This window comes from Rhinoderma darwinii, chromosome 2, assembly GCF_050947455.1.
Source record: "Rhinoderma darwinii isolate aRhiDar2 chromosome 2, aRhiDar2.hap1, whole genome shotgun sequence".
NCBI classification, from domain to species: Eukaryota; Metazoa; Chordata; class Amphibia; order Anura; family Rhinodermatidae; genus Rhinoderma; species Rhinoderma darwinii.
In genome coordinates this window covers 13777176-13793893 of record NC_134688.1, presented here as the reverse complement: position 1 = coordinate 13793893, position 16718 = coordinate 13777176, and the positions used below count along the sequence as shown (strand labels likewise).

At 40.0% G+C, this 16718-nt stretch overlaps 1 protein-coding gene across 10 annotated transcripts in view; it reads left to right on the top strand.

Annotated features, from left to right (window-relative positions):
• TENM4 (teneurin transmembrane protein 4) overlaps positions 1-16718 on the top strand; it is a 1217405-nt gene that overhangs the window by 1044809 nt on the left and 155878 nt on the right. For all 10 annotated transcript variants that reach the window (XM_075851385.1, XM_075851380.1, XM_075851378.1 and 7 more), the window contains one exon: positions 11891-12061. In XM_075851385.1, the coding sequence (XP_075707500.1) occupies positions 11891-12061 (171 nt within the window). The remainder of the gene's footprint in view (positions 1-11890; positions 12062-16718) is intronic.

The following is a 16718-nucleotide window of genomic DNA, read 5'->3' as shown; positions in this document are numbered from 1 at the left end:
TATGGCCTTTTTCGGTGTTCCCTATATACAAGAATATAACTACTATAATACTGCCCCTATATACAAGAATATAACTACTATAATACTGCCCCCTATATACAAGAATATAACTACTATAATACTGCTCCTATATACATGAATATAACTACTATAATACTGCCCCCTATATACAAGAATATAACTACTATAATACTGCCCCTATATACAAGAATATAACTACTATAAGGGTATGTTCACACGCTGAGCCAAAAACGTCTGAAAATCCGGAGCTGTTTTCAAGGGAAAACAGCACCTGATTTTCAGACGTTTTTTGAGCAACTCACGTTTTTTGCGGCGTTTTTCGCGCCGTTTTCGCGCCGTTTTTTCGGCCGTTTTTGGAGCGGTTTTCTATAGAGTCTATGAGAAAACTGCTCCAAAAACGTCCCAAGAAGTGTCCTGCACTTCTTTTGACGAGGCTGTAATTTTACGCGTCGTCTTTTGACAGCTGTCAAACGACGATGCGTAAATTACAGGTCGTCGGCACAGTACATCGGCAAACCCATTCAAATGAATGGGCAGATGTTTGCCGACGTATTGGAGCCGTAATTTCAGGCGTAAATCGAGGCATTATACGCCTCGTTTACGCCTGAAAATAGGTCGTGTGAAACCAGCCTCATACTGCCCCTATATACAAGAATATAACTACTATAATACTGCCCTCTATATACAAGAATATAACTACTATAATACTGCCCCTATATACAAAAATATAACTACTATAATACTGCCCCTATATACAAGAATATAACTACTATAATACGTGCCCTATATACAAGAATATAACTACTATAATACGTGCCCTATATACAAGAATATAACTACTATAATACTGCCCCCTATATACAAGAATATAACTACTATAATACTGCCCCTATATACAAGAATATAACTACTATAATACTGCCCCTATATACAAGAATATAACTACTATAATACTGGCCCCTATATACAAGAATATAACTACTATAATACTGCCCGATATACAATAATATAACTACTATAATACTGCCCCCTATATACAAGAATATAACTACTATATTACTGCTCCTATATACAAGAATATAACTCCTATAATACTGCCCCTATATACAAGAATATAACTACTATAATACTGCCCCTATATACAAGATTATAACTACTATAATACTGCCTCCTATATACAAGAATATAACTACTATAATACTGCCTCCTATATACAAGAATATAACTACTATAATACTGCCCCCTATATACAAGAATATAACTACTATAATACTGCCCCCTATATACAAGAATATAACTACTATAATACTGATCCTGTATACAAGAATATAACTACTATAATACTGATCCTGTATACAAGAATATAACTACTATAATACTGCCCCCTATATACAAGAATAGAACTACTATAATACTGCCTCCTATATACAAGAATATAACTACTATAATACTGCCCCTATATACAAGAATATAACTACTATAATACTGCTCCTATATACAAGAATATAACTACTATAATACTGGCCCTATATACAAGAATATAACTACTATAATACTGCTCCTATATACAAGAATATAACTACTATAATACTGCCTCTATATACAAGAATATAACTTCTATAATACTGCCCCCTATATACAAGAATATAACTACTATAATACTGATCCTGTATACAAGAATATAACTACTATAATACTGATCCTGTATACAAGAATATAACTACTATAATACTGCCCCTATATACAAGAATATAACTACTATAATACTGCTCCTATGTACAAGAATATAACTACTATAATACTGCCCCCTATATACAAGAATGTAACTACTATAATACTGCCCCCTATATACAAGAATATAAATAATATAATACTGCCCCTATATACAAGAATATAACTACTATAATACTGCTCCTATATACAAGAATATAACTACTATAATACTGGCCCTATATACAAGAATATAACTACTATAATACTGCTCCTATATACAAGAATATAACTACTATAATACTGCCCCAATATACAAGAATATAACTACTATAATACTTGAATATCTCAGCATATTCATCCTTTTCATATTTTCGTAATCTTTCGCATTTGCGTAAAATACCCCTTCTAGATTTGCAATCCCTCTTGGGAAAACTTGTCGTATAATGCCTATGGGCAGGGTCTTTTGTAGAAGGCTGATGGGGCTACAGCTGGTATACAGGCGCCGCATGATTTTGTTTTCTTAACTATGGAGCACAGGGACCATTTAGTGGTTTGGTCGGAGTTCCTGAGGTTGTGTTGTGGTAAGTCGTATGTTGATGGCCCCGATAGTGGATTGTTTAGATTGGGAGTTGTTTACTGATGTTGCATGGAGCGTGGGTTTCGACGTGTATTCTAGAGGGCAATGGTGTGCGTCTCGGTGGCCGTCGGAGTGGATGGAGCCTCTTTTGTTGCAGAACTTTGCTCTTCTGGAACTTTTTCCTATTTTAGTGGCGGTTGAGATTTGGAGTGAGAGGTTCCAGAACCGCAGGTTCGATTTCATTTTGATAATATGGGGGTGGTGATGGCCATGAATAATGTGTGGTTAGGCTCTTACATCATTTAGTATTGCGCTGCCTTTCCCTAAATGCTTGGATGATTGCCGTTCATGTACCTGAATAAAGAATTGTATTGCAGATTCTTTTTCTCGTTTACAGTGGGATCGGTTTCGTATGTTGGCTCCGGAGGTGGAATCGGTGGGAATCGAATGCACGCATTGTCTATGGGGCTTGGTTTGCGAGCAGCGGGAGGTTTGATCCGGTCTTCTCTAGCACCTGGTACTTGGTCATCTTACGATACGGCTTGGAGAGACTGGGAGCAGTGGTTGGCAGCTTTGGATGATGTTCGCCAGGACGGCGATCGGATGGAGGCATTGCTTGGGTTCCTGGGACAGGTTTCGGTTATGGGCTAATCAGTGTCGAAAGTGAAACGTTTTGTGGCAGCGTTGGCCTTTCGGTTTCAAGATTCGTGGTTTTAAAGATGTCTCACAGGATTTCTTGGTTGTCCAGGCCTCGAGGGTCTTTCGTAGGGGTAGAGTTTTACCGGAAGGGCGTCTTCTGGTTTCTTTCTCATTATTGGAGCGTTTGTGGGAAATTTTTATTGATGTTTGTTGTTCTGGTTTTGAAGTGCGTTTTGTAGAGGATGTTTTTTTTGTGGCCATTTTTTGGGGCCCTTCGCATTGGGGAATTGGTGGCACCCAGCACTATAAGATCTGGGGGGGTTACGGTCCGAGTATGTCTTGTTGCTAGATGATGGGGTTGAGTTTTGGATTCGGAGGTCTAAAACGGACCAGGGTGGTAGGGGTAAAAGGGTGGTGTTGGGGTTTGTTTCTGGGGCACGGATGTCCACAGTTGTTTGTTTTGTTCATTATAGTGCCGTTCGCCCAGTCTCTGGGGGTCAGCTGTTGTGCCGTTTAGATGGATCGTTTTTGTCTAGGTATAAGTTTACATGTGTCTTTAGGAAGTGCCTAGCTACGTTGGGGTTGGATGGGTCTATTTTTGCTCCTCATTCCTTTTGCATAGACGCTGCTACGGAGGCGACTTAGTGGGAACTCGGTCCGGAGGTGGTTAAGCGTATAGGCCGTTGAGAATCTGGGAGATACCGGTGTTATGTACGCCCTCAGTTTTTGTAAGGTCAGGAATTTGGTTAATTTTTGTTGGGTTGGGATAATTTTTTGTTCATGAGTAAATATCACCCCCCTCTTTTTTTTTTTTTTTTCTTTGTTCAGATGCAGCCCCTTGGTTAGTGTGGATTATCGGACACTCCTACGTTCATTGGGGGGCTGAACGGGCGGATGTCCGACCTATCTGGCGACAATTGGTTTTCCTCCGGTCCGCGGCAATTGTTCGCTGGCTAGGCATTTGTCTGGAATCGGGTTCTACCTGAATTTCACCGTTTTGCACAGCTGAACAGGCCCCAGATGTATTGGTATTACATGTGGGTGGAAACTACCTCGGGGTTCGCCCTTTCAGTGAGCTGATCCGAGACATTAAATATTACCTTCTCCGCCTCTGGACCTGTTTTCCTGGGGTAATGGTGGTGTGGTCGGAGATCGTCCCCCGGAGGTTTTGGCGACATGCTTGCTCAGTGGTGCACCTGAATATGGGTGGTTTCTGGTTTCATAGTGAGAAACGGTGGGGCCTGCGTGCGTCCCTACGACTTTGAAGGTGGCCTGGGGAATTTTTGGTTGGCGGGTGGGGTTTACCTTAATGCGGTGGGCATTGACTTATGGGCCTTGAGGATTCAGGAGGGAGTTGTGTGTGCCTTGTCCATTAATAGGGCCCTCTCATACTGAAGGTTTCCTAAGTATGTTTGTGTGGTGTATTGGGGGTCCTTGGAGTTGGTGACAAATTGGTGTGGGGGGAGATTCATCGTGGGTATGGTCCCTCCCAAATTATAAAATTGCTTGGTCGTCTGGCTTATTTTTGGCCTAATGCTGGGGGCTGTCCCGGGAAGTGGTTTATAGTCATGACAGCCATGTGTAGTAGTTAACGGTGCCCCTGAGCCTGTGTGGGATCGGCTGGGGGTGATGGATTACCTAGGTGGACAGTTTGGGGCCAGATTTTGTAGCTCCAAGAACTCCCCTTCCTCGTCATTTGAAATGTTTTGTTTTAAATAAAAGGAAGTTTTTGATTTGATGTACGGTCGTTACTAAAATGGCAGCTGTGGCCAAATTATCCAACCCGGTCACTGCGTTTTTTGTTGGAGATAGTGGGGTTAGGAGTTATGGCCATTTGATAGTCAATGGGTTCTACGGCCTAGGGCACGGACCGGAGTATGCAATCCCAAGGTCAAGACGTAATAAACCCATATAATAATAATAAGGTATTTTGCTTCCCAGTTTTACTGAGCCAAAACACAGATGAGAAGTCTGACTGGCAGGGAGCGTACCGTGTCTCGGCCGCAATGGAGTCGCATCCTACACCTGCATCATTTGAGATTTTTCCATGCTGGTGAATCACTCAATACATCTAATTTCTCATCCTTTGAGGAAACATTGCTCATTGATATCCATATTGTAATTAACTGCCCTCACAGTGTGGCATTCACGCTGTCTGTCTCCGCCGTTGCTTGATCCTTGACGTTCAATTACGTTTACCCCGGTGTTTGTTCTTGGGAGCGTGTGTTGTTCATTTGCGAGGCTGATGGTTAGTCATAGGGCATATCATTCAGTCTGATGTATTTATCTGCTTAATGCAAAGCGGTTACTATTCAGCGGCCCAACAGTAAATGAGATTGCATTGCAAATTACACTGTGGTGAGGATCAAAGATATTTATGAATTATGCCGTGCCATCATTTTGATTGCATTTGTATATTTCAGGATTCAGATACAGACACAAGGCGGTTTTTCTTTTTCTCACCTAACTACAGGTGGGACACAACTGACACTTTTCATTATTCTAGAGCATTTATATCCTAAGAAGAAACAGTTGATATAATACTGCCCCCTATATACAAGAATATAACTACTATAATACTGCCCCCTATATACAAGAATATAACTACTATAATACTGCCCCTATATACAAGAATATAACTACTATAATACTGCCCCCTATGTACAAGAATATAACTACTATAATACTGCCCCCTATATACAAGAATATAACTACTATAATACTGCCCCCTATATACAAGAATATAGCTACTATAATACTGCCTCTATATACAAGAATATAATTACTATAATACTGCCCCCTCTATACAAGAATATAACTACTATAATACTGCCCCCTATATACAAGAATATAACTACTATAATACTGCCCCTATATACAAGAATATAACTACTATAATACTGCTTCTATATACAAGAATATAACTACTATAATACTGCCCCTATATATAAGAATATAACTACTATAATACTGCCCCTATATACAAGAATATAACTACTATAATACTGCCCCTATATACAAGAATATAACTACTATAATACTGCCCGTATATACAAGAATATAACTACTATAATACTGCCCCCTATATACAAGAATATAACTACTATAATACTGCCTCCTATATACAAGAATATAACTACTTTAATACTGCCCCTATATACAAGAATATAACTACTATAATACTGCCTCCTATATACAAGAATATTACTACTATAATACTGCTCCTATATACAAGAATATAACTACTATAATACTGCTCCCTATGTACAAGCCTATAACTATTATAATACTGCTCCTATATACAAGCCTATAACTACTATAATACTGCCTCCTATATACAGGAATATAACTACTATAATACTGCCCCTATATACAAGCCTATAACTACTATAATACTGCCTCCTATATACAGGAATATAACTACTATAATACTGCCCCTATATACAAGAATATAACTACTATAATACTGCTCCTATATACAAGCCTATAACTACTATAATACTGCCCCCTATATACAAGAATATAACTACTATAATACTGCCCCTATATACAAGAATATAACTACTATAATACAGCCCCTATGTACAAGAATATAACTACTATAATACTGCTCCTATATACAAGAATATAACTACTATAATACTGCCCCCTATATACAAGAATATAACTACTATAATACTGCCTCCTATATAAAAGAATATAACTACTATAATACTGCCTCCTATATACAAGAATATAACTACTATAATACTGCTACTATATACAAGAATATAACTACTATAATACTGCCCCTATATACAAGAATAGAACTACTATAATACTGCCCCCTATATACAAGAATATAACTACTATAATACTGCCCTTATATACAAGAATATAACTACTATAATACTGCCCCGTATATACAAGAATATAACTACTATAATACTGCCCCTATATACAAGAATATAACTACTATAATACTGCCCCGTATATACAAGAATAGAACTACTAGAATACTGCCCCCTATATACAAGAATATAACTACTATAATACTGCCCCTATATACAAGAATATAACTACTATAATACTGCTCCTATATACAAGAATATAACTACTATAATACTGCCTCCTATATACAAGAATAGAACTACTAGAATACTGCCCCCTATGTGCAAAACTATTGGTAATATATTACTTGGAGGTTTATCATTAGATTAAATTTATAGAAACGGATTCTATATTAAGAAATGGGGATACTATCAGTAAAGACCTTTTGATATTGGGTTTCTGTTGTTCTGGTAGATTTCTCCTCCATAGTAAACATCACACCCATCATTGTAGTGTCAGGACGTGCACTTCCTCCTCACCTCTTGTCTTTTTAAGATTATATTTGCATTCCTTTCCCCTGATTTACACAGGTCGGTGCCTGGAATGCTGTGGGTGTAATCAATTCAGATCCATAGTTAGAGAACATTAAACAGAGATGTGATCTCGATTAATATCTAATACGGAAATCCTTCATACTTGCTGTCCTATAGATCATGTGTTACTGGGGGTGTTGTGGCCTGGTATTGCATAGGTCAGCGGCCATTATACGTTTTTACTGATTTCAGATTCTGATGTATACAGTGTGGGAGGCCGTCAACCTCTAGATCTAATAGGGGGTTAACAAACTCAGTGATTCATCATGTGTTTCATATTCACACACATATCCATGGACTGTTAACCAGACCGAAAAAAAAAATTGAAAAAAAATCTACAAAACATTGAAATGTAAAAAAAAAAAAAATTACTTCAATTGTTTTGTTTTTCTTTTCAAGAGAAGAAAATTTCTGTTTGTTTGCTATTTATACCCTAAGGTTTATGTGTAATAAATAAAAACATTTGTTGCAAAACAAAATCTCGTATGTTACAATTTTTGGACCTGATATAAAATTATTGACACAATATAAAAAGTAATAACCTAAGGGTATGTGCACACGTAGTGACCAAAAACGTCTGAAAATACAGAGCTGTTTTCAAGGGAAAACAGCCCCTGCTTTTCAGACGTTTTTTGAGCAACTCGTGTTTTTCGCTGAATTTTTCGATGCGTTTTCGCGGCGTTTTTTACGTCCGTTTTTGGAGCTGTTTTCATTGGAGTCAATGAGAAAACCGCTCCAAAAACGTCCAAAGAAGTGTCCTGCACTTCTTTTGACGAGGCTGTATTTTTACGCGTCGTCGTTTGACAGCTGTCAAACGACGACACGTAAATGACAGGTCGTCTGCACAGTACGTCGGCAAACCCATTCAAATGAATGGGCAGATGTTTGCCGACGTATTGGAGCCGTATTTTCAGACGTAAAACGAGGCATAATACGCCTCGTTTACGTCTGAAAATAGGTCGTGTGAACCCAGCCTAAATGTAATCTGAAGCTAAAAATCATTCTAAGGCTGGATTCACACGAACGTGGCGTTTTTGCGGACAAAAATCACTTGCCAGCTCCGTGTGTCATCCGTGTATGATGCGCGGCTGCGTGATTTTCGCGCAGCCGCCATCATATAGATGAGGCTAGCCGACGCCCGTCACTGTCCAAGGTGCTGAAAGAGCTAACTGATTGGCAGTAACTCTTTCAGCACCCTCGACAGTGAATGCCGAACACAATATACAGCAACCTGTTAAAAAAAAAAAAAGAGGTTTGTACTTACCGAGAACTTCCCGGCCGTTGCCTTGGTGACGCGCCTCTCTTGACATCTGGCCCCACCTCCCTGGATGATGCGGCAGTCCATGTGACCGCTGCAGCCTGTGCTTGGCCTGTGATTGGCTGCAGCCGTCACTTAGACTGAATTGTCATCCCGGGAGGTCAGACTGGAGGAAGAAGCCGGGAGTTATTGGTAAGTTAGAACTTTTTTTTTTTTAACACGTTCATGTATATTGTGATCGGAAGTCACTGTCCAGGGTGCTGAAACAGTTTAACTCTTTCAGCACCCTGGACAGTGACTATCTCCTGACGTCGCGTACCGGATATTTTTTTGCCGGGTTCGGCCAAAACGAGTTTGCTCTTCTCAAAGACACTCCGTTTGGATGTTTGTAAACAGAAAGCACGTGGTTTTCACGCACCCATTGACTTCAATGGGTGCGTGATGCGTTGAAAATGCTGAATCAACGGACATGTCGTGAGTTTTTTGCAACGGACCAACGCAGCGCAAAACTCACGCACATGTCTGCACGGCCCCATATACTAATATAAGTCCGTGCAACGCGCGTGAAAATCACGCGCATCGCACGCGCGTATTTCCCGTTCGTCTGAATAAAGCCTAAATACGTTGTCCATTTTTTTTTAGGGGTTTATAGGTCCTATTTTTGTAGCATTTTTAACTCCAAATTAAAAAACTAAATTGAATGCCATAAATTTGTAAACCCAGACTTGAGTACTAACCCCTTCCATACGCCAAAGTCGGGTAGGGGAAGCATGGAGCGGGCTCACGGAGTGAAAACGATCCATATGATGCCGGTGTCGGCTGTATGTTACAGCCGACACTTCAGAGTAACGAGTGGGATCGCGCTACAGCGCGATCCCGCTCGTTTAACCCGCTAAATGCCGCGGTCAATAGCAGCATTTAAATCGTTAGAGGGGGAGACCCCCTCTAACAGCTCATCGACCCCCCCCCCCCGCAATTCAATCGTGGGGGGGAGATGGTTGCTATGGCTGCCTGGGTGCCTAATGAAGGCCCCCAGGTCCGCCATCTTTGTGCTCCTATTAAGCGCTGCCTCTGGCCTGTCAGAATCACGATATACTGCAATACATTAGTATTGCAGTATATAGTTCTAGCGATCTAATTATCGCTGGTTGAAGTCCCCTAGGGGGACTAATAAAAAGAGTAAAAATGAGTTAAATAAAGTTTTGTTTTTTTATGTAAATTTTTTTTTTTAATTAAAAGTAAAAAAAAAACAAAAACACTTTCCCCCTAGAGCATAGTAAAAAAAAAATAAAATAAACATAATTGGTATCGCCACGTCCTTAAAAGTCTGAACTATTACAATATATCATTATTTAACCCGCACGGTGAACGCCGTAAAAAAAAACTAAATTGTAAACGCTGAATCTCTATTTTTTTGGTCACCTCATCTCCCACAAAAAATGAAATAAATAGTGATCAATCCGTTGCATGTACCCCAAAATGGTATTATTAAAAACTGCAGCTTATCCCGCAAAAAATAAGCCCTCATACCGCTTAATCGACGGAAAAATAAGAGTTCTGGCTCTCTGAATTTGGCGACACAAAATACATTTTCTTTTTTACACTTAGGTTTTTACTTGTAAAAGTAGGAAAATATAGAAAAAAACTATATATATTTGGTATCGCCGTAATCGTATTGACCCGCAGAATAAAGGTAACATGTTGTTTAAATTGCACAGTGAATTCCGTGAAAACGAGGTGCAAAAAACAATGGAGGAATCGCTATTTTTTTTTTTTTTTTTTTCTACCTCACACATACATTTTTTTCCCATTTCCTAGTACATTATATGGCACGATAAATGGTCCTACGAAAAACTACAACTCCTCCCGCAAAAATCAAGCCCTCATAGGACTATATCGACGGAAAAATAAAAACGTTATGGCTTTTGGAACGTCGGGAGGGAAAAACTAAAATGAAAATCTGAAAAATGGCTGCGGCGGGAAGGGGTTTTAAAGGGGTTTCCAGGATTCGAAAAGTATGGCTGTGTCTTCCAGAAACTTCTCCACACCTTTTCATGGGTTGTGCCTGGTATTAAAGCTCCACTTTATTGAATTGAATGGATCTGAGCTGCAATACCAAACACAACCTATGGACAGGTGTGGCACTGGTTTTGGAAGAAAGCTGTCATTGTTGCTTTTTTTTATCCCTGAACTTTCGGCTTCTCTCAATTACGTCTCTCTTCTGACTGTGTCATACAGCTTCATAGATTGTGGTTGGTCGGTGCTTAGGTTCTTAAGGTATTTTTGGTGTATGATGAATGTTCTCTCATCCCCATTTCCCTAGTATGGAGAATAACCAAGCTTGTGGTGCACCCCTGAACGTCAAAAATAGCTTGTATTATTTGGCTCCTATAATAAAAACCTGTGAATTTTCCCTCCTGTTGTCCTGTAACTGGATTTATCAATTTATTTATTTTTTAAAGTTGTAAAAAAAAAAATCTATTGTCTTCTGGAAATATTTAAAGGGATTCTGAAGTGTTTCATTTTACTTTCTTTAATCAATGTGTTTTATTTATAAATGCTATGGCTATTTTTTATTTATAACAACTTTCCTCGGAATGGCCATATTGGAGACAAGCCCTTCCTTCCTGTATTTCCTTTTATAGACCGTACAGCGGCTGGGGGTGCTTTATGGCAGCTGCAATTGATGGTGGTCATTTGTCAGAGAAATATTTTTAGATTATTAAAGCCTCCAGGAAGTGGTGGATTACCCCCCCCCCCCCAGACAGGAAGTGACAGGGGAGCTGCATACAGACCCTTTGTTGGTGTGTATAGTATTGCTATCCTACATTATCCCCAACTCTAGAACTACTAAAGAGATGTTGCTAACACGCCTAACCTCTAATGTTAATGAGATGACTCTGTCGATCTTACACTATAATGATAACGAGATGACTCTGCCGATCTTACACTATGATGATATGACTCTGCCGATCTTACGCTATGATAATGAGATGATTCTGCGCACCATCTCCCAATCTATACAGCAAAGCTGACAAATGAGCTACAGAAAAATAGAATGTATTTAAGCTATTAAAATCATTTCTTATAGTTATTTGTCATTATTTTACCATTTTTGTTTAGAACTCGTTTTAGAAATTTGTGGTCATTGTAAAGTTTTAATTTAATGGAAAGAATTAATTTATTCGTTTTTTTTTTGAGATTTGTGAAAGAGCTGTTCGCTGTAAAGTTACCTATGATTCGACTAAAAAACATGACTCTTCTTATTGCTCACTGCAGCCATGCACCTTTTTGGTCTTAACTGGCACCTACAGCCGACGGAAGGGCAGATGTATGAGATTACGGAAGACAGAGCCAGCAGTTGGCCTTTGCCAACGGACGTCACCTTGTATCCCCCAGGGGGGACAGGGTTAGAGTTACCAGAAAGGAAAGGCAAAGCACCCAGTGAAGGTACGGTGTGTTATCCATGTTGTGAGTTTTTTGTACGTTCCAGTTCACCTGACTCATGACATCATGCACCATTTGACACCATTTCCCATTGTCTAGCTACGACCCATGCAAAATTTCAAAATTGTGTTTTCACTCTAGAAGCAAAATTCAAGACAATTTGTCTACCCAAAATATTCTGTTTCTTTTATTTTGTATTGCTTTTTTTATTTATTTTATATTGATGTAGTTCTATGCCAGCCTATCGGACAGTGAACCTGGTAGCAGGAACCTTATCTTATACCTGACTTACATAAGAAGTCCTATTTGCTTTTGGCAGTTGAGTTATAGTTCGACGTAATTGACCACGTCTTTTACCCCAAAAAGTTTTTTTTACCTTGAACAGTTTTAATGAATAAACTGGTCTATTCAATTTAAGGTATACAAGAAGTAACTACGAAAAAGAGGTTAAGTGTTTCCTTTTATATCTGCCGTACATATAGTATCCAAAAACGTTGAAAAGTTTTTTCAGGGCAAGGCGGAATTATTCTGCTGAGTGTGCCTCAAAATAATCTTACAGTGAACAGGTAGCTTCAGGATCAGGTTTAGCGGGAAAAACAAAAAATCTACTCTCCTCTTTATTAGATGGAGTACCCTATAAATCAAGTTATTGGACAAACGTGGCCCAAAACATTATTCAAAAAGGAATTTTCAAAAACTATACAGCTCAAAGCAGATCATTGTTTAGATATGGTGGTAAGGGCGGACAATCATGTTTTTGGGATGTCTATATAGAATAAAAAATGACTGAGCATGGAAATTTTTGAAAGGGGCAACTCCTGGTTCACCGCCCTTTCTGCCACACACATGTGATGGGATCCTCCAGCTGTGTAATAGTTATCATTGTACTTCTCTTAAACGGAGTCAAAGGCCCTTTTACATGGGCAGATATTTTCCACCCTGTAAGGCTATGTTCACACGCTTACTAAAAAACTTCGAAAACCGCTCCGTATTTTGAAAGGGGAAACAGCTCCTGATTTTCAGCCGTTTTTTACGGCTGTTTTTAGAGCTGTTTTTCTATAGAGTCAATGAAAAACGGCTCAAGAAATGACATGCACTTCTTTTTCGCAGGCGCTTTTTAACGCGGCCATTTTTCAAAACGGCCGCGTAAAAAAACACCCCGTCGGAACAGAACGCCGTTTTTCCCATTGAAATCAATGGGCAGATGTTTGGAGGTAAACGGGCAAAAATAAGCCGTGTGCATATAACCTTAATGAGCGCTGATCGACAATACAGCATGACCATCGCCACTTATTTGTTCCATGTAAACGGAGCGAAGACTGGAACAATTGTATTAACGTCCCCATAAATTTGCGGCTTGTCAGGAGCACATCCCCTATTTAAACTGGGAGATGCGCTGTGGACCAGCGACCATTTTTTGGGGTCGCATAAAAGATTTAATCCGTCGACAAACTAGGATTTGCTTGTTTGTCGGCTGATTGCTGCCTTGTTTACACAACGAGTTCGCCTGATCATTGGTCCTTGTATTAGGGCCTTCAGACACGGAACCATTTTTATAATATATATTTTAATATATATATATTATTTTTTTTGCCAGCCTGGCTTATACTGAGGTGTGTGTCTAGGATCTCCGTATGTAATTTAGACCCTCGAAACCTACAAATTTCACAATTTGGTAGGAAATACTGATCCCGTCCTAAGTGTATTATAGACCACCATAATGCAGACTTTGTACAGAGCTGTCAGGTTCGTGCCTTTTTGCAGCATACTGTGATTTTTTTTTTCCTTTCATTGCTTTAGGAAAAACTTTTTTTGGCTGCTAATTTTAGGACGCTGTTAACAAGTGCTGCTGGTAGTGCAGCAATTATGTCATTTTATGCAATTACAACCTGATTTTCAGCATGGTTAGGAAAGTCATGGTCGTAGATCAGAAGATTTACAGAGCGGAATAAAGATCGCTCGAGCATTGTATAATGGACGTGGTATAAAAAGTTTAGAAATAAAGTAAAAATAGTGAAAAAAAAAATTATAGCTAAAGAAAAAAAATACTTGGAAAAAATATAAAAGTGTGTGTATATAGACTGTGTGTGTGTGTGTGTGTGTTTATTTAAAAAAAAAAAAATAATACATCATCTATAGACTTTCAATTATTACTGGTACACCGATAAGACTCTGTTCACATTAGAGCCCTTGGTTCAGCAAATATCTCAAACTTATTCGTAGACCTCCCATTTACCTGGCTTAGGCCTGGAGATTTGGGAGCCTATGGGTGGTGTATGCCAGTTTACGCCTACACTGAGGCATATGTCGAAGCCTTCCATCTGAGGAATACCTCAGGAAAATCTCTCAACACATATCTCCGATGAAAGTAGAGCGGTGGATAGGCTTTCCTTCAGCCAGGGCAATGGTTCTGTTTCTCTTGGCCGGAAAATTTAGATACAAGGATGGGGCAGCAAAGTGGCTTGTTGGCACCCGGGGCACATGCCCTAGTAGCCTCCCCCTAGCTGCGCCCTAGGAAGGAAGGCGCTAAAGTTATATGAATAGAGCCTAACCTGGAAGAAAATCTGGAGACCGACCTAGTCATGACGTACCCTCCAACTGCACCGAAGTACGGACTCTGTGGGACTCGCTTCCTTTCTCCGGCCTTTACCAAATTTGTATAATGAAGAGTCGATTCCTATGAACTGAAGGCTGAGATTTTGACTCTCCTGTGCTTCTAAAAGGCCGTTGATCGTGGATCCATAGAGGAATAATCCCAGCGGCGAATTTACCAAATCTGCAACTTGCCGGGAAAGCTGATGTTGCATGCCGAAAGAGTGACCTTTTGGTATACGCCGGGCCGGCACCTACTGTCTAGAAGATTGCATGTACATGGAACCGAGATCAACAGAGTCAATTTTATCGGTCACAATCCCTGGTGGATTGTTAGGGAGACGTGAGGGGGTGATGAGTTATTGGGGAGATAGTGGTCCATATACTGCTCTTGCACAGGGGTCTTCTATCTGTGTCTGTCCCAGGATAATCCTATTTCTCAATAATGTGCTTGAATTTGTCATGAAGACCCTCCTCTATAACCCAGACCGGAGAGCGACTACAAAGCGCATATCTCTCTCTGGAGGACTCGAGACAGCCATGCATTACACGGACAGCTTGTTGATTTCAATGAGAACTGTGTAATGCTTAATTTCTCCTGTGGTGGCGCTGCAGGGAAACACTTGCTACTGAGATCCTCTGCGGAAATACAGCTGATCGCCGGGAGTGCCATCCGCATGACACCTTGTGATCAGATTATCTTTTGAAGACCCTCTAACAAAAAGTTATTGTCCAAAGGTTAAATTCCATTCCAAGTCAGATGACAATAACCGCTCCTACCCAGCTTTCTAGAGTTTTGAATGGCAAATCTGCCTAATTCTGCAGCGATACGTTACCAGCGCTCATAACTAGGCAGATGGATATGAGAGAGGGGGTCAGTTGCAGAATGGGGTACAGTAAACGGGCATGGGTAGAGGTTAGTGGGGCTACAAAGTTCTTTTACAATAAATTGGACCCTAATTTTTTAATCCCTAATGATTGCCTAAAATCTGTAAGCAAATGGCTTCGGAAAGTATACGAGGTTAGGTAAAGGTTGCAATGTTCTTTATATATGGCAGCTGGTTTAATAAAATATGTGTAGGGTAATATCTGACACTTAATACTCAGGTAGACTTAACCTGCCTGCTCAGTGGTCTTTTATAATCCAAACCAGACGCCAAATTTCCTGATCTCATAAATAAAAGTAATTTAAATGTCAAAATTAATCGGTCTCCTGCTGTAATATATTGTTTTTATTAAACTGCAACCCCTCTATAAAAAAAAATCAAAGCGTGGATACCTTTTTTTTTTTTTTTTTTTTTTTTTTTAAGATGTACGTTTTCTGTGAAGGTAGAGAATAAACATAGCAGAGCTGAGTTTGTCAGAAGCACAAGTGCTATGAAGACCTATGGCCAACGGATAAACGCAGGATTTTTAAAGTGGATTTCTAAATGCACGCTTTTTAAATCAAGTTATTTTTGCCCCGATACCCTCTGATAGGGTATATAGTACACCTTGTAGATAGTACCCTGTGTAGATGGTGTCCCAGTGGCCCCTGTAGATATTGCGCCACACTGTCCCCTGAATATGATGCCACAGTGCCCCATGAAGATAGTGACCCCTGTAGATAGTGCCACACACTGTCCCCTGAATATGGTGCCACAGTGTCCCCTATAGATAGTGCCCCATGTAGATAGTGACCCCTGTAAATAGTGCCACACACTGTCCCATGTAGATAGTACCATTCTCACCTGTCCCCGTTCCCGCGCCGTCCTTGCCTCCAGTAATGCATGCCTGGTCTCTTCTGACTAGGCCGGCTCCAGCAAAACGACGCAGGCGGTGCGATGACGTCATCATGCCACCTCCATCACAAAGAAAGCCCCGAATAGCGGCGAAGGAAACTGATTCTCTTGCCTCGCCAGCGCCATCATTTGACACCATCAAGGACGAGGATACAATTGAATACAAAAGTATGTAAGGGTCTTCTGGTGCTGGTCATGGGGGTTTCCTGGCTACTGGAAACCCCCATGTACGCCACTGGGGCAAGGAGGAAAATACTGAGTAATACTGCTAGAAATCAAAAGGAATC